This window comes from Stenella coeruleoalba, assembly GCF_951394435.1.
Source record: "Stenella coeruleoalba genome assembly, chromosome: 9".
Classification (NCBI taxonomy): Eukaryota; Metazoa; Chordata; class Mammalia; order Artiodactyla; family Delphinidae; genus Stenella; species Stenella coeruleoalba.
In genome coordinates, this window is record NC_137155.1 from 46271910 (window position 1) to 46291620 (window position 19711).

At 35.9% G+C, this 19711-nt stretch overlaps 1 protein-coding gene and 1 long non-coding RNA gene across 5 annotated transcripts in view; one reads left to right on the forward strand and one right to left on the reverse strand.

The window, feature by feature from the left end:
• The first annotated feature begins 705 nt into the window (after positions 1 to 705).
• Positions 706 to 15948, forward strand: LOC307192088. The gene is made up of 3 exons (XR_013829961.1): positions 706 to 1141; positions 5661 to 5775; positions 15858 to 15948. It is a non-coding gene; the product is annotated as an uncharacterized lncRNA (long non-coding RNA).
• Positions 10548 to 19711, reverse strand: part of DYNC1I1 (dynein cytoplasmic 1 intermediate chain 1) — a 340153-nt gene continuing 330989 nt past the window's right edge. For all 4 annotated transcript variants that reach the window (XM_079932590.1, XM_079932587.1, XM_079932589.1 and 1 more), the window contains one exon: positions 10548 to 14500. In XM_079932590.1, coding sequence (XP_079788716.1) covers positions 14390 to 14500 — 111 coding nt within the window. In that variant the 3' untranslated portion in view covers positions 10548 to 14389. The remainder of the gene's footprint in view (positions 14501 to 19711) is intronic.

Here is a 19711-nt window from a genome sequence, read left to right on the forward strand (position 1 = left end):
GGTGAATCCTGACAAGCCTTTTGAGGTTCATCTTAAACTATTTTACAGCCTTTTAAAGTCAGTAAAGAGAGAATTAAGGTAAACTTGAAGTATTTGCCCCACCGGTTTAAAATTGGAAGGTAACGTGGAAAAAGCAGAGATAAATTTACAAACTGTTACAGTGCAATGTGATATGACGTGAACTGAATTGGACCATCTTAAAAATCTCTACTATAATTAGAAAATGACGTTCTTCAACAAAAGTTGGAAATAATGGAAAACCAACTTAAAAGTAAATATCTATGGGTACTTGGCTTCAAAGTGTGTCTGGAGGGAATGGAGACAGTTTACAGAATGTGGGATTTGCTGGAATTACTTTTGGACATAAAATCTCCATCACGCCTAATGGTGGAAAAGCCTTACTCTATTCCCAACAAGTTACCTGTTATCCCTAAAGTTAAAGGCGGATATCTACCACTGCGTTTTGCTGCCCCCTCACCCATTCTTAAATAAATGAAAGCAAATTACTGACTAACCCACACCAAAAATTTATAGCATTTTTTCTCCTGGACAAAAGGGATAAAAAATATATATATATATATATAAAATATACACATACACATATAAATACATATATATAAAAACATAAATACATATACATGTGTGTGTATATATATGTATATGTGTATTAAAATGTCATATTCCTTTTTCAAAAGACTGATATATTTCAAAATGTGAATTTCTGTTTTGAAGCAGAATTTACCTATGTAAGTTCTAAGTATACAGATATGCTTTATCAGTTTGAGAATTTATGGAGAATTAGCCACTCCATGTAAGAGGCTGCTTTTTTTCTGATGACCTCTTCATTTGGGCCAGCTCCAGTGTTATAAAAAGCTTACACTCTGTTAGAGTAACATAAGAAATAAGAAAGATTGGGGATAGCGGAAATTGAAACAGGCATTCTTTTTTCTTCTGAAGACAGAAGTGAAGCGATTGCCCATGTTTGTTGAATTTTATTACAGTGAAAGCAGAGATTTCTCCACACTTTCGGTCTCAGCCTTTGTCCAGCCTCACTATGCAGTGTATGCATCACCTTCTGAACTAAAGAAGCAGTTCACACTTGACCTAGAACTTCAAGTTACCTGTGACCACTACTTATAAAGTAAGTGACTTCTTTCTTTTTTTTAAATAGTTTGTCTGAGAGTGAAAGTAGAGAAACCATCATTTCTGTCCTTTTCTGGGACTTGAAATTAAGTGTGGCATTTTTTCCTTTTACTCCATTTAGAAAGTGTCTTGATTGGCTTAATAACTAACCCTTCTAACACCACACATATCTGGCTAAGTTATTACAAATTATAATGGCATTTGACATGAGTTGGTTATAAAGGATAACCACTATCTTTTATCAAAGCTGTCTAACAATAACTTTCAAAATAATCATTATTTTCAGGGCCCTGAAGTAATTATTAAATAAATGCTTTAACCTCTATAGACAGTAAACTCTAGTTTACTTTTTTCTACCTTAAAAATTATACCTTTGGGAGATTTCTGCTTCTGGCCATGATGGAATAGTAGGGAAAACTAGAAAACTGGGTGAAACATATGACACAGTAGTTTTAAAACGTTAAATATGAGGCAAAATAGGACTGTGAACTCTGGGGTGGGAAAGGAAACACACAAGATGAGACCTACCATTGCACCAGCTTACTGCCTGGGCGCAGGTTCCAGACACTGTGCAGAGAAGGGGAACCAAGACAGGGCCCGGCCGTCTCCCCGAATTGAAAAGCTGGAGCTCAGAAATCGGGGGGCCAAGATAGCTAGAATTTTAAGACAAACTACCAAACAGGAGGGAGCTGCTCTGAGAGCTCTGGAGTTTTGCAGAGAGTTCCCCAATCTTTGAGTACTGATCTGTGCATTTGTGGGAGGAAACGATAGCAAACTTGGGAAAGAACCACTGGAAAGGAAGAAGCAGAAAAATTCTGGAGTTCACAGAGAAGAAAGAGTTTGTGTTCCCACCAGCAGGAGTAGAAATTCCTCCATAATACACAGAACATCAGGTAGAATCCACAGAAAAATGTCATATTATGAATAGCACTAAATAAGAACTACGATGAAGGCGGCTCTGCCCTTAACAAAGCTTAAAAGCAGACCTCACAAAGATCTGATTCCAAGTAATTTAACTGCTTGTCAGAACACAATTTGATACTAATTCAAACAATATAACAAAAAAAGCCCACAACCCACTATAACAAATTTAATTAAAAACTCACCTATCATAATAAGGAAAATATAAACCATAAAAAAGTGAAAAAATCAACCAACAGAAATGTATATCATGATGAAGATGGTGAAAACAAATGATAAATAGAAAATCTTAAAAGTTGCCAGAGGAAAACATCCCATAACCTACAAGGAAGGATGATAATAAGAGAAGATTTCTACTTGGGAACTATTTAAGACAGAAAGCCAGAGTAACATCTTTAAGGTATTTAAAAAACAAGGCCAACCAATAAATCTACACCCAGTGAAAATGTCTTTTGAAAACAAAGGCAAAATAAGGTAGATAACAAGTAAGAGAATTCACCGGGCAGCTAGAATTGCACTAAAGGAGATGTTAATGATAGGTCATCAGGCAGAACCAAAGTGATATCAGATGGAAATTTAGATCTATACAAATAAATGTAGAGTTCCAGAATTGAAAATAAATGGATAATTAACTTTTTAATTTTTAATTCCTTTAAAAGATAATTAAGTCTTTAAAGCAAAATCAATAATGATGTATTGTGAGTTTATAGCATACATAGCAGTAAAATGTACAAAGAAGTAAAATGTAAAAAGAAGAAAGGAAAATGAAAATACACTGTCAAAAAGTTCTACTACTACTATACATGAAGTAGTATACTATTATCTGAAGGTAAAGTGTAGTAAGTAAAAGATGTATGTTATAAACCCCAGAGCACACTAGAAGATGAAAACCAAACAGATTTAGTTACTAAGACATTAGTGGAAACCTTAAAAAAAGAAAAATCCGAAAGAAGACAGGAAAAGAGGAAAAAATAAATAAAAAAACAGATGGAGTAAATAAAAAAGAGCAAGATGGTAGATTTAAACCTAACCATATTCATAATTACATTAACTGCAAATGGCCTAATCACTCCAATTAAAAGGTAGAGATCAGATTTGAGGGGGAAAAAAAGCAAGGCCCACCTATATGCTATCTAAAGAAACTCACTTTAAATATAAAAACACAGATAGATGGGAAGTAACTTGACAGAAAAAGATATGTCATGTAATCACAGATTTCAAAAAAGCTAGAGTATGCTATGTTGATATCAGCCAAAGTATATTTTAGAAAGAGAACTAGTAGTAGGGATAAAGAAGAATATTTCATACCGATAAAGATGTCAATTTATCACAGAGACACAAAATCCTAAATGTATATGTACCTAATAACAGTGCTTCAGATACATGAAACAAAAACTAACAAAATTAAAGAATAGAAGAAACACAATTTTACTTCCAAATTTCAATACACTCCTCTTGATATAACAGGTAGAAAATCTACAGTATATAGAAAACCTGAACAAATTTATCAAATAATTGACCTTATTCATATTTATAGAACACTCCACTCAACATCAGCAGAATACACATTCTTCTTAAGTACACGATAAATTTTACCAAGATTAACTATAATCTGGGCCATAAAACAAGTTTCAATAAACTTAAGAGGATTGAAATCACACACATAACCTTCTCTGGCCATGACAGAATCAAACTGGAAAGGAATAACTAAAAGATACTTGGAGGGGCTTCCCTGGTGGCGCAGTGGTTAAGAATCCACTTGCCAATGCAGGGGACACGGGTTTGATCCCTGGTCCGGGAAGATCCCACATGTCGCGGAGCAACTAAGCCTGTGCGCCACAACTACTGAGCCTGTGCTCTAGAGCCCACGAGCCACAACTACTGAAGCCCGCGTGCCACAACTACTGAAGCCCGCACGCCTAGAGCCTGTGCTCTGCAACAAGAGAAGCCACCGCAATGAGAAGCCTGTGCACCACAACGAAGAGTAGCCCCCGTTTGCTGCAACTAGAGAAGAGCCCGCACACAGCAACAAAGACTCATCGCAGCTCAAAATAAAAATTAATTAATTAAAAAAAAAGATACTTGGAAATTCCCCATATATCTGAAAAATATATAGTTCCAAACAACACTTGAGTCTACGAAGAAATCACGAGGATAATTAGGAAATATTTTAAACTAAATGAAAAGAATATAACATATCAAAAATTTTACAATGAAAAAAATATTTTACAATGCATTTAAAACAGTGCTTAGAGGGAAATATATACTATTAAGTGCTTACATTAGAAAAGATGAGAGGTCTCAAACAATTATCTCATTTTCCACCTTAAAGCAAGAAAAAGAAGAGCAAATTAAACCCCAAAGATGCAGAAGATAATAAAAAGCAGAAATCAATGAGATAGAAGACAGGAAAACAACAGAAAAAAACAGTAAGATGAAAATGTTTCTTTAAAAAAATCCCCAAATTTAGAAACCACTAATAAGACTGATCAGAAAAAGACAAAAACAAAATAACAACAAAAATAACTAATGTGATTAAAAGGGAATGCTATGAACAAATTTATGCCAATAAATTAAACTACATAGATGAAATAGATTTCTTGAAAGATATATACTAGCAAAGTCACTGAAAAAGAGATACTGTTACTATTTCAATAATCAAATTCTTAGTTAAAAACTCTTGTCCCAAAGAAAAATCCAAGCCTAGATGCACATAAAAGGGACAATCCCTTATGACCAAATAGGGTTCATCACCAGAATATAAGTTAGGTATAACACTAAAAAAATATATACTATACTGATTAAAAAGGAAAATCATGATTTAAATTAGATTCAGAAAAAGAATTTGGAAAAATTCAACACCCATTTAAAAAAAAAAAACTCACAAGCCAGAAATAAAAAGAAATGTAATCTGATAAAGGGCATCTACAAAAAAAAAAAGCTATAGCTAATATGATACTTTACGTGAATGATTCAATGCCCTAGGCAGTGCAACATGATAAGAAATAAATAAATAAATAAATAAATACACTGGGGAAAAAGAAGTAGAACAGTATTCAACCGCATATGAAGAAAATTTTAAGAAATCTACATAACATTAATTAGAAGTAGTAAATGAATTTAGCAACACCACAAGATACGAAGTCAGTATATAAAAATCCACTGTATTTCTATATAGTACCAACAGTATCTGAAAATAACATTTTAAGTATTTAAAAAATGGGGAAATAATAGTCTTTTCTACAAATGTTGCTGGAAAATTAACTATGCATATACATAAAAATTAACCTTAGCCCACAACCACAGCATACACAAAATTAATTAAAGATGCATCATACACATAAATATGAGTTTAAACTATAAATATTTCATAAGAAAACATAAGAGAAAATCTTTATCTTATCTGTCAAAAAGTTCTATTTTTGCCTTGGATTAGGCAAAAATATTTTAGATGAGTCAAGATTTTAGAAAACATTCTTAATGAAGAAAGCACTGTCAAATTGGAATTCTATATCCAAAAAAAAAAAAACCTTCATAAACAAAGGCAAAATAAAGACATATTTAGACACACAAAAACTGAAATTATTCTCTTGCAGAATCTTACTACTGGATATGCCAAAAGAATTTCATTGGTTGAAGAGAGATAACATGAAATGGAAAGCCCAGATCTCCAGAAAGAAATGAAGAGAACCAGAAAAGAAAAATGTGAAAGTAAGTAGTTTTTAAAACCTTTTAGAATTATCTTTATTTTATAAATACTTTTAATTCATAAAACACTATTCACTGAAGCAAAAATAATAGTGTATTGTGGGATTTATAGAAAATACAGAAGAAAATACATGACAACACAGGAACAAAGGACAGAGAGAAGGTAAATGTATTATTCTGTTACATCATTTGAAGGTAGTCTGTTAGTAGTTAAACATGCATACTGCATTCTTGTGAAACCACTAAAAAGAATAAAGGTCAATAGATGAACTGTAATGCAATACTAAGAATTATTTGGACCATCAAAAAGAAGGCAGAGGGGAAGAATAGAAGAACAAAGAATGAATGGGATCAATAAAAAACATTTACTAAAAAAAAAAATAATAAAAAACAATTACTAATACAAAATAAAAAATTAACCATGCCAAAAATTACATTAATTGTACGTGGACTAAATCCTCCAATTAAAAGGCAGAGACTATTAGACTGTATTTAGGAAAAAAAAAAAAGAAAGACCCAACTTTAAGCTGTTTACAAGAAACACACTTCAAATATATAGACTTAAAAAGATTAAAAATAAAAGGGTGGGAATGACATCAGCCAAAATGGCAAACTAAAAAACTCCAAATTCTGCCCTTCCATAAAAGCAATAAAAAACGGGCTGAAAGTCAAAATCAACTCTTGTTCTTGAACTCTGGAAATTAACCAAAGACTTGCATCAACTAAGGGAACACTGACTGAAGAACAACCCAGATTCTCTGAAAGAATCATGAACTTTGTGTCATTTTAACTTACTCTAGTCCCATCCCCCCTCTGTAGTCCAGCAGCAGCTCTGAAAATAACAGCTCACATTCCCAGTACGACAGGAAGCAGAAAGTACTTCATTCACAAAGGATTCTAATTATTTGTTCTGACCTGTCTGGTTCCTCCCTGGTAGACAAAATACATGTCTTTATTGCACCTAACTTGGAACTGGTGTAGTACTAAGGCTGCTTCCTGATGCGGGGGTATTTGTCCAAAACATTCACAGGCTGATATCCTAGTTGCTGCTGGCTGAGGTAATAAATAACAGTTAAGATAATCAACAGACTAACAAAAAACTTGAGAGGACAGGCTAGGGAATGAGATCTTTGAGGGCTATGAATAGCTCTGACATACCCCTGGGAATCTGGACGAACACACACACACACATACTCAGAACTGTGCACATGCTCAGGAAAGTCCTAAGAAGGCCCTAAGATCTCACCTCCTGTTGTCATTGAGGCTCTGTAGAAACCGGAAGTGAAGGCCAATGCAGAATTGTAAACTGCCTGGCTGATAGGTGACGATGCACCTCAACAGAGAGACATACAGAGTCCTTTGCCATAGACTAGAAGAGTTTTTTGGCTCCAGGCATGTAAGGAGCCAGTCATTAGCTAAACATTAAATTAACAGAGACTTCAGAGGCTGCACGTACACAGAATACAGACTGCACAGAATTAGTTCAGAAAATTTGGTAAATAAACAACAATTACAATAAGCAGCAACAACAACAAATCCTGTGGAGGGAAAAAATCTGATTTCCAGAGTTGCACATTACAGTATTATAATTACTGGATATATTACAATATTAAGTTTTCAACAACAAAAAAGTACACATGCAAAAAAATAACAAAGTATGGCATATACAATGGAAAAAAGTCAATAGAAACTGCCTGAGAAAGCCCAGATATTGGATTTTTCTAGACAAAGACTTTAAATCAGCTATTATAAATATACTCAATGAATTAAAGGAAACCATGTCTAAAGAATGAAAGGAGGGGACTTCCCTGGTCGTCCAGTGGTTAAGAATCCTCTTTCCAATGCAGGGGACGTGGGTTCGATCCGTGGTTGGGGAACTAAGATCCCACATGCTGCGGGGCAACTAAGCCTACATGCCGCAACTACTGAGCCCGCATGCTCTGGAGCCTGTGCGCCACAACTAGAGAGAAGCCCGTGCACCACAACGAAAGATCTCGCATGCCGCAGTGAAGATCCCATGTGCCACAACTAAGACCCGATGCCAAATAAATAAATATTTAAAAAATAATAATAAAAATAAATTAAAAATTTTTAAAAAAAGAACGAAAGTATGAAAATGATGTCTCACAAAATAGAAAATATCAATAGATAGATACTATAAAAAGAAGCCATGTAGACATTTGGAGTCAAAAAGCACAGTAAATGAAATGAAAATTTCAATAGGGAGCTCAATAGCAGATTTGAATAGGCAGAAGAAAACATGAAGAATCAATTGAAAGTATGCAGTCCAAAAAACAAAAAGAAAAAAGAAAATTTAAGAGACCTGTGGGACACCATCATGCATGCCAACATACACACAATGGAAGTTCTAGAAGGAGGAGACAGAGAAAGAGTAAAAAGAATGCTTGAAGAAATAATGGCTAAAATTTTCCCAAATTTGATGAAAAACATTAATTTATCCATTCAAGAAATTCCATGAAATCCAAGTAGGAAAAACTCAGAGATCCACACCTAAACACATCATAATCAAACTGTCAAAAATCCAAAGCTGATGAAGGAATCTTAAAAGTTACAAGAAAGGGCTTCCCTGGTGGCGCAGTGGTTGAGAGTCCGCCTGCCAATGCAGGGGACACGGGTTCATGCCCCGAGAAGATCCCACATGCCGCGGAGTGGCTGGGCCCGTGAGCCATGGCCGCTGAGCCTGCGCGTCCGGAGCCTGTGCTCCGCAACGAGAGAGGCCACAACACTGAGAGGCCCGTGTACCACCAAAAAAAAAAAAAAAGTTACAAGAAAGAAGCAACTCACTTTATCTGGAAACATAGAGACCAAAAGGCAGTGGGATGAGATACTCAAACTGCTGAGGAAAAAAAAAAATTGTCAATGAAAAATTTAGCTTCTGACAAAATTATTCTTCAGAGATAAAGGAGAAATTAAGACTTTCCCAGATAAGCAAAAGCTGAAAGTTTATCCTAGCAGACCTCCCCTACAACAAATGCTAAAGGGTGCCCTTCGGGCTGAAATGAAACACTAGAGGGAAATTTCATAATAATAAAAGGGTCAGTTTATTAAGAAGATATAATAAACTTAATATGTATGTACCTAGTAACAGCTTCAAAATGCAAAAATAAAAATGGAGAGAACTAAAGAACAAGTAGGCAAATTCAAAACCATAAGTGGATATTTTAATATCTCCTTCTTGGTCACTGATAGAATACATAGAAAACAGTAAGATTATAGAAGATTGAAACAATACTCTCAGCCAGTTTAATCTATTTGACATTTTTAGAACCACATACCCAACATACAAAGAATGCACATTTTTTCAGGTGTACATGGAACATTGCCTCAGTTAGACCATATCCTGGCCCCTAATGGCACGTGCTAATTCTTGTAACTCTTTTGGTGTCTAGTCTCTTTACCTCTTAATAGGTCACATGTCCCCAGCCAGGTTATGCTGGGAGAGCCATCAGAGAGTGGTGTCAATCTGACCCGAAGAAGGTGAGAGGGAAAGAAGGGAGGGAGGAAAGGAAAGGAGGGAAGGGAAAGCAAAGATTAGTCTTAGACTGAAGTACAGTTCCGAGAAAGTTTTAGCAATGCTGGCAGGGAGTCCTTGAGAACTCCTTTGAGTTCTCCTCGGAGAACTCTTACATCTCCCAGGAACAGGCCTGCCTTACTATCCCTGGTATGCTCAGGCTTGGCTGACAAGCATGACATTGGTCAAACATGCTGGTGTATTTTAGAGCAAAGCAGCTGGAGCTGTCAGTCAATTATGTTCTTTGCAACGAGATCTTAGAGGCAAATTGTCATGGCTACCACATTCCATCTGGGACATCAGCTGGGAGAACCTGAATGGCTGTGGGCTGCCTGGGTATCTTTCTCTATATTCACATGGCCACTCTGTGATGAGCTTAGGCCTTTGTACAGCCTAGAGGTCTTAGGGTAGTTGCCCTTCTTACACAATGGCTTGGGGAATTAAGAGTGAGTGTGCCAAGAGACCCAGAAGGAAGCTATGTCTTCATATAACCTTGTCCTGAACCCCACGTAGTACCACTTCCCACATATTCTATCATTACACAAGGTCATCCCAGGTTCATGATGGGGAAACACCACACAAGAAGTGGGAGACTGTCTTGGAGACTAGCTACCATGGTGGGATATACCCATATACAAGCTCTTATAATTCTTCATGTGCCCTATTACAAGTGACTGGCCTTAGCACTTTTCATAGTCCTCACTCACTGAATCATTCAGACTTTGGTCTATAACAGCTCATGGCTTACTGATTTGTTCTAAGGTTCTTTAGCATATGTTTGAGAAAATTTTTTTCCCAGTACTTTTCATTGGATTGCTTTTTAAAAAAATTTTACTAGAGTATAGTTGATTTACAATGTTGTATTAGTTTCTGCTGTACAGCAAAGTGATTCAGTTATACATATACATATATTCATTCTTTTTTAGATTCTTTTCTCATATACGTTATCCCAGAATATTGAGTAGAGTTCCCTGTGCTGTACAGTAGGTCCTTGTTGGTTATCTATTCTTATATGTAGTAGTATGTGTCTGTTCATCCCACACTCCTGATTTATCCCTTCCCCACCACGTTCCCCCTTTAATAACCATAAGTCTGTTTCTGTTTTGTAAATAAATTCATTTGTATCATTTTAAAAAAAATTAGATTCCACATATGAGATACAATATGATATTTGTCTTTCTCTGACTTACTTCACTTAATATGATAATCTCTAGGTCCATCCATGTTGCTGCAAATGGCATTATTTCATTTTTTTGTGGCTGAGTAATATTTCATTGTATATATGTACCATATCTTCTTTATCCATTCCTCTGTGAATGGACATTTAGGTTGCTTCCATGTCTTGGCTACTGTAAATAGTGCTGCAATGAACATTGAGGTGCATCTACCTTTTGGGATTATGGTTTTCTCTGGAGATATGCCCAGGAGGGGATTGCAGGATGATATGGTAGCTCTTTTTTTTTTTAATTGGAGTATAGTTGATTTACAATGTTGTTTCAGGTGTACAGCAAAGTGAATCACTTATACATATATCCACTCTTTTTTAGATTCTATTTCCATATAGGTCATTATAGAGTATTGAGTAGAGTTCCCTGTGCTATACAGTAGGTCCTTATTAGTTCTCTGTTTTATACAGTTGTGTGTTTATGTCAATCTCAATCTAGCTCTCCCACTATCTTACCCTGTGGTAACCATAAGTTTGTTTTCTACATCTGTGACTCTATTTCTGTTTTGTAAATAGGTTCATTTATACCTTTTTCTTAGATTCCACTATAAAAGCGATATATTTGTCTTTCTCTGTCTGACTTCACTCAGTATGACAATCTCTAGGTCCATCCATGTTGCTGCAAATGGCATTATTTCATTCTTTTTAATGGCTGAGTAATATTCCACTGTGTATTTGTACCACATCTTCTTTATTTCTCTCTTTATCTATTTCTATTTCTCTAAATGTCCGTCGATGGACATTTAGGTTGCTTCCATATCCTGGCTATTGTAAATAGTACTGCAACGAACATCGGGGTGCAGGTATCTTTTCGAACCATGTTTTTCTCTGGATATAGGCCCAGGTGTGGGATTGCCGGATCATATGGTAGCTCTATTTTTAGTTTTTTAAAGAACCTCCATACTGTACTCCATAATGGTTGTACCAGTTTACATTCCCACCAACACTGTAGGGGGGTTCCCTTTTCTCAACACCCTTTCCAGCATTTATTGTTTGTAGACTTTTTGATGATGGCCATTCTGACTGCTGTGAGGTGATACTTCACTGTAGTTTTGATTTGCATTTCTCTAATAATTAATGTTGAGCATTTTTCAGGTGCTTTTCCTTTTTTAAGATTAGCCATTTGTTTTTTTGTTTGCTTTTTTTTTTTTTGGCTGCGTTGGGTCTTAGTTACAGCACGTGGGATCTTCATTGCGGCATGTGGGATCTGTCATTGAGGCAGGCAGGCTCTTCGTTGTGGTGTCTGGGCTTCTCTCTAGTTGTGGCATGCGGGTTCCAGAGCGCACAGGCTCAGTAGTTGCGGCGTGCAGGCTTAGTTGCCCCACAGCACGTGGGATCTTAGTTACCTGAGCAGGGATCAAACCCACATCCCCTGCATTGGAAGGCGGATTCTTTACCACTGGACCACCAGGGAAGTCCCTCGTGTGTTTTTAGACCATCTGTATGTCTTCTTTGGAGAAATGTCTGTTTAGATCTTCTGCCCATTTTTTGATTGGGTTGTTCTTTTGACATAGAACTGCATGAGCTGTTTGTAAATTCTGGAGACTAATTCCTTGTCAGTCACGTCATTTGCAACTATTTTCTCCTAGTCTGTAGGCTGTCTTTTCATTTGGTTTATGGTTTCCTTTGCTGTGCAGAAGCTTTTAAGTTTAATTAGGTCCCATTTGTTTATTTTTGTGGTTTTTTTTCCATTACTTTAGGAGGTGCATCCAAAAAGATGTTGCTGCAATTTATATCAAAGAGTGTTCTGCCTATGTTTTCCTCTAAGAGTTTTACAGTGTCTGGCCTCACATTTAGGTCTTTGATCCACTTTGACTTTATTTTTGTGTATGCTGTTAGAGAATGTTCTAATTTCATTCTTTTACATGTAGGTGTCCAGTTTTCCCAGTACTGCTTATTGAAGAAACTGTCTTTTCTTCATTGTATATTCTTGCTTCCTTTGTCATATACTAATTGACCATAGGTGCATGGATTTATTTCTGGGCTTTTATACTGTTCCACTGATCTATATTTCTGTTTTTATGCCAGTACGATACTGTTTTGATGACTGTAGCTTTGTAGTATAGTGTGAAGTCAGGGAGCCCAATTCCTCCAGATCCGTTTTTCTTTCTCAAGATTATTTTGGCTATTAGGGGGTCCTTTGTGTCTCCATGCAAATTAAAAAATTTTTTGTTCTATTTCTGTGAAAAATGCCATTGGTAATTTGATAGGGATCGCACTGAATCTGTAGATTGCCTTGGGCAGCACAGTCATTTTGACAATGCTGATTCTTCCAATCCAAGAACATGGTATATCTCTCCATCTGTTTGGGTCATCTTCGATTTCTTTAATCAGTGTCTTATAGTTTTCAGAGTACAGGTCTTTTGTCTCATTGGGTTGCTTTTAAACGTATTTTAGATATTCATATTTTAGCTTTAAAAATTTAATGTTTTTAAAGAGTTTCAATATTAACACACTGTATAGCACTTAGAGAAAAGCATATCATTATTTCAAAATTAAAAGAAATCTCATAGCTCAAGGAATCCCTACCAACAAAGCACCATGGAAATTCTCTTCCTAAAAAGCCAAAGACTGTCTTCAAATGTTTTTCATGACTCAGCCACTATTTATTTTCATTCTCTCTAGGCAAGAAATGACCTTTTGAAAAAACAAAATCCTATAAAGGTTGTTTAGACATATTTCCTAGTCCAACAGTAATAAATGTAATTTTCTGGTATATATTAAAAAATAATGAAATGTGTGGAACAGTTGGTATTTGTTCATCTTAACCTGTTCTTCCTATTCCCAACACTTGAAATAGTCTTTGGGTTAGAGTGGCTCTGGCGAAGGAGACAAGAAAACGCTTTCCAGAAATAGCACACACGTTCCTTCATAAAAATAAAACCAGAGTCTTGGTTTAAGTCCAGCCAGGTTGGCTGCCTATAAATTCATTATCAATCTTTAACATAGCCCTAATGTATCTCCCCTACCCGCTGGCCACAGCAGAATTTTAATCAGGCACTTCCCAAGCAAAGGATTTATCCACACTAGAGCAGACCTGGTTTGGAACATTTTATTGGCAATACTGGTGTCATATTTAGGAACCACAGACTTTTGTCAGACTGGGTTAGCTTGAATGACAAATATCAATGATCAACTATATTTGAAATATTGTTAAAGTACCTAGAAATAATAGGCATTAAAATTCATTCCATTCACTGCAACAAACCTCTAAAGATTTCATGTCCTCAGTGGAACCGGCATACTGTAATTGTTATTTGGAACTTAATGTAACCTCAACAGCAACAGAGAGACAATGCAGTCCTCTCATTATGCACATGCTCTAGGATCGTTTATTTTAATGCTTTCAAATAAATATGTTCCATGCAGCACACCACAATAAATAAGGAGCAGCAATGTTCTTCTAGTAAATCCATTCATAATGTGAGTCACCGTGTAAAACGCCACATCTCAAGTCTTTGGCCCTGTACCATAGCATGACACCACATCTGCACCTAATCATATCTGGCTTCATATGGATTTAATAGGACTATGCCAGAAGTGCGTGTAAGCACAAATTTAACCAGAGGTTTCCAGCTATTAAATACAGCTACTAAGTAGTTAAAAGGCAACAACTCAACGCAAAAAGGCTCCTACCTCCCCATCCCCACTTTTGAGACAGAAATATAAAGACAGAAATGCTCTGGCGAATTTCAGGTCAGTGGACAGTATACATCTGGAATACTTGGAGCAAAGCTGGCACAACATGGCACCCAAACGGTCACGGCAATACTGATACTGAATGGACACTGAATACAAGCGGACTTGATGACTGCAGATGCTGAGCTCTAGAAGGTCAAGGTGGGGACGGCTCATTTCCACTAGGCAGATAACTCAACGGTGCCTTCCTCCTCGCTGTCAGCTCTGTTCGCACGAATCTCCACGAGCGTCCTGGCAAATCGGGTCCACTCATCATTGTGGGGAACTGCAAGCTGCAAAACAAATTAACGGAAAATGGTGAACAAGATATCTTTCATGCTGAAAGCCTTGAAGCCTGCATGATTGTTCTTCTTGAAACAGATGATTCCCTTGGAATGTAAGGAAATCAGATAGTCTTCCTTGAATCAGATCTCTGAAGCGTTGCTCTTAAACTGGTAATTTAAGAGAATAATGTCACTCTCAAAAGCAAAATCGCACGTGGGATTTATAAAACATTAAAAATTTATGTAAACTATATAGTTCATACAGTATCCAAGTTAAAGCACTTGCAGTAAGAAGACCAGAATTACAGCGAACATGACAAAAACTGCATTACTAGGAATTTGAAATAACGGTGGTATTGTCTTCCTAAGTCGATGCTATTGATCCTTTTCTAAAAAGTGTTGCCAACGTGCCAATATATACATGACAAGAGTATAACTTACATATTCAAAGAAATCTTACTACTATAATATGACATTTTGGCTTTTCCAGCAAGATCGTATATGATGATGCCAATGAATAATAGTAACTAAGATTTACCAAGAGTTCTGCTCTAAGTACTTTACATGTATTCTACTTATTCCTCACAGCAATCCTATGTAGGATAATATTAGCATTTACATTTTACGAAAGGAGAAATTGAGGCACAGAAAGATTAACTCATCTTGCCAAGGTTGCATAGCCAGCAAATATCAGTGCCAATGTCATCTGGTTCCAGTAATTACAGGCTTAGCCAGTATGCTACACTGAATCACCAAAAAGAGGGATTATAAAATTTCCCCAAAATGTCTTCTCCTGTGCACAGTTCAGTAAGGAGAAAATTAACCCCACCTGACACAAACTGCATGTATGGATTTTTGTTAGGTGTTTTAAAGGATAATGATTTCTCTACATGGCATCTAAAAATGAATTGTCTAAAGGTATCATGCAAGTGTTTGGAATAAAAAAGAATTATTTGAAGATGAGAAGCAGGATCAAGTACAAGTCTGAATGGTTTTCATGTAATAAAATTTGTTTCGACTGTAGAGCCATTTTCTTGGAAGACTACCCTGTAAGATGATGTAATCCATCTACAGATACTAGTGCTACACATGCTATCCATATATTCCATAAACATTAGTAACACACAATCATCCCAGTCAATATACATTTTCCAAAATAAAAAAGCAAATAAATCCAAACTTTGAGATCACTTTTACAGCTGAAAAATTTCTTACTATATCAAGCCAGACATTTAGGACTTTTTAAAATTTAATTTTATTTATTTATTTTTGGCTTCATTGGGTCTTTGCTGCTGTGTGCGGGCTTTCTCTAGTTGTGGTGAGCGGGAGCTACTCTTTATTGTGGTGCGCGGGCTTCTCGTTGCAGTGGCTTCTCCCGTTGCAGAGCACGGGCCCCAGGCACGCAGGCCTCAGCAGTGGCGCAGGCTCAGTAGTTATGGCTCGCAGTCTCTAGAGCACAGGCTCAGTAGTTGAGGCGCACGGGCTTAGCTGCTCCGCAGCATGTGGGATCCTCCCAGACCAGGGCTCGAACCCGTGTCCCCTGCATTGACAGGTGGATTCCCAACCACTGTGCCACCAGGTAAGCCCCTAGAACTTAAAATTTTTATTACAGTTGATGATATCGTCAGATACGATCTATCCAAGAAAACTTATTGGAGGGTGGCATCATCATCCTACAAAGTACCGTCCTTCAATTAGTGTTCTGTCCTGAGGTTAAATGTTTCAAGGATTTAATTCTGGAAATGATATACAGGTGGGAGAAGTAAGTTTTTTTTTCTTTTAACAACTTTTTTTTGGGTACTTCTTTGTTATTTCTTATTTGGAGAAACGGAGTACTAACAAGAACTCTCATTTAGTCGTATGAGTGAGTTCTGGATGGTTAAGTACTTCCCTAGTTATTGAAATGAATCCAAATTCCTTTTTAGACAGTGACACAAGTTCACAACAGTCTTGAATGGCACTGTTACCCCTTTGCTCGGTTCATTTTCTCTACTTTGAGTTATTTTCCTATGCTCCACTATTCATTTTTCTCTTCAATTTTACAAAATACTGCACTGGGGAAATGAAGTCCTCAAATTATACAAAGAGCTAACAAAAAGTATGAGCAGGAAAAGGTTGGCAACGTATTTATATGAAAGAATAGGTCCACCCTTTCTTGTCTTTTCTCCAGCTCCTGACCAAGCCCTCCCAGAAAGAACCACAAAAACAAAACAAAAAGCCCAAGAAGATACAAAAGCGAATCCTGATAACATAACTTTTTCTCATATAAGGTGAGAATCAAGTTAAATCTAAAATGCCTCGTAACTTCATGTAACGTTAAATATTGGGGAAAAAAAGCAGATCTCACTAGTAAAAGTGATATACTCGAGGGGTTTGGCTTCTAAACGTTAACACTGTACTTATTATTGGTTAAAATGGCACAAATTTAAGTTACTATATGATACCATATGTAATGTTTTATTGATAGCAATGTATAGAAACTATACTAAAACAAAACAGGTCAATGTGTTTACATAGTTTCATGTAGTGGTAACGGCAAGACTTAAGAAACAACTCTAATAAAAATTATGAAACATTAAGGGTTGAATATGTGTCCAGATACAGTCTGGGACAGAACTGAGTATCACTGATGACATATAAAATTGCACATCTAACTTTTCAAAGAAATTTTTTGGAAGTCTCGTTCCTTTATTTGTTAAAGAAATCAAAGTAGTAATTTTAATATTTACCATTAATAAAACAAAATTTAAAGGCTTTTGTAAGTAAAATCTTTGAGGTTTTTTAAAAAAATTGAAGTATAGTTGAGTTAAAAATTGTTTCAGGTGTGCAGTAAAGTGATTCAATTATATATACTTCAGATTATTTTCTATTTTATATTACTACAAAGTATTGAATATAGTTCCCTGTGCTATTCAGTAAATCTCTGTTGCTTATCTATTTTACATATAGTAGTTTCTGTCTGTTAATCCCATATTCCTAATATATCTCTTCCCACCCCCATCTTCCCTTTTGGTAACTGTACGTTTGTTTTCTATGCCAGTCTGTTTGTTTTGTATCTACATCCATTTGTATCATTTTTTAGATTCCACATATAAGTGATACTATGATATTTATCTTTCTCTGGCTTACTCCACTTAGTATAATAATGTCTAGGTCTGTCCATATTGCTGCAAATGGCATTATTTCATTATTTTTTATGGCTGAGTAATATTCCACTGTGTATCTACACCACATTTTCTTTATCCACTCATCTGTCAGTGGACATTTAGGTTGCTTCCATGTCCTGGCTATTGTAAATAGTGCTGCAATGAACATTGGGGTACATGTATCTTTTCCAATTAAGAGTTTTCATCTTTTCCAGATATATACCCAGGATTGCTGGGTATGTGGATTGCTGTGTGGGATTGCTGGATCATACGGTAGCTCTAGTTTTATTTTTTCTCAGGAACCTCCATACTGTTTTCCATAGTTGCTGCACTAATTTACATTCCCACCAACAGTGTAAGAAGGTTCCCTTTTCTCTACACCCTCTCCCAGCATTTAGTATTTTTTGCCTTTTTGATGATGGCCATTCAGACCAGTGTGAGATAATACCAAGTTGTGGTTTTGATTTGCATTTTTCTAATAGTTATGGATTTTGAACATCTTTTCATGTGCCTGTTGGCCATCTCTATGTCCTCTTTGGAGAAATATCTATTTAGGTCTTCTACCCATTTCTTTGATTGGGTTGTTCAGTTTTTTTTGATACTGAGTTGTATGAGCCGTTTGTATGTTTTGGATTAGCCCCCTGTCAGTAGCAGCATTTGTAAATATTTTCTCCCATTCCATAGGCTGTGCTTTGCTGTTATAGAAGTTTAGGTCTGATTTGGTCCCATTTGTTTATTTTTGCTTTTATTTCTTTTGCCTTGGGGAACTGATCTAAGAAAATATTGCTATGATTTATGTCAGAGGATGTTTTGCCTATGCTCTCTTCTAGGAGTTTCATGGTGTCATGTCTTATATTTAGTTCTTTAAACCATTTTGAGTTTTTGTATATGGTATGAGAGATATTGTAATTTCATTGATTTACATGTTGTCCAGCTTTCCCAGCCCCACTTGTTGAAGAGACTGTCTTTTCTCCATTGTATATTCTTGGCTCCTTTGTCACAGATTAATTGACCGTAGGTGTGTGAGTTTATTTCTAGGCTCTCTATTCTGTTCCATTGATCTATGCCTGTTTTTGTGCCAATACCATTGCTGTTTTGATTACTATTGCTTTGTAGTACAGTCTGAAGTCTGGAAGGGTTATGTCTCCTGCTTTGTTCTTTTTCCTCAGAATTCTGGGTCTTTTGTGGTTCCATGTACATTTCAGGATTTGTTCTACTTCTGTGAAAAATGTCATGGGTATTTTGATAGGGATTGCATTAAAGCTGTAGATTGCTTTGGATAGTATGGCCATTTAACAATATTAATTCTAATCCAAGAGCATGGATATCTTTCCATTCTTTGAATCACTTTCCTTTATCAGTGTTTTATAGGTTTTATATAGCATATACGTGTTTCACCTCCTTGATTAAGTTTATCCCTAGGTATTTTATATATATATTTATATTATAGAAATATATTTATATATATATAAAATAAATAAATAAATATATATACTTTTTTTTTTGGCTGCACCCCACAGCTTGTGGGATCTTAGTTCCCTGACCAGGGACGGAACCCAGGCCCTCAGCAGTGAAAGCACAGAGTCCTAACCACTGGACCACCAGGGAATTCCTGGTAGGTATTTTATATTTTTGATGCTATTTTAAATGGGATTTTTACTTTCTCCTTCTGATATTTCATTGTTAGTGTAAAGAAATGCAACAGATTTCTATATGTTAATCTAAGAATGAATTTTATCAAATTTAAAAGTTTCTGATAAAAATATACCCTACTGTGGAACTACTGCAATACATTTGACCTTTTCCATGGTGATGGAAATAATAGTACTATATTTGTCCTTAAAAATACAGATGCACCCTCAAAAAATGTTTCACAGTATTCTAACATATCTTGTCTTTTTGATCTGTGAAAGTTTCATTTAGGTTGGGAAAATATTAGAAGTTTGTTTTTTCTTTTTTAAATTGCTCTGCATAATGTTAGAAGGTGAGGTGCACACTGCCCCATTTTTAGAGTTAAATATCACCATCAGGAAGCACTTTAAGTATAATCTTAGCTTGAATGTGTATTCACAGG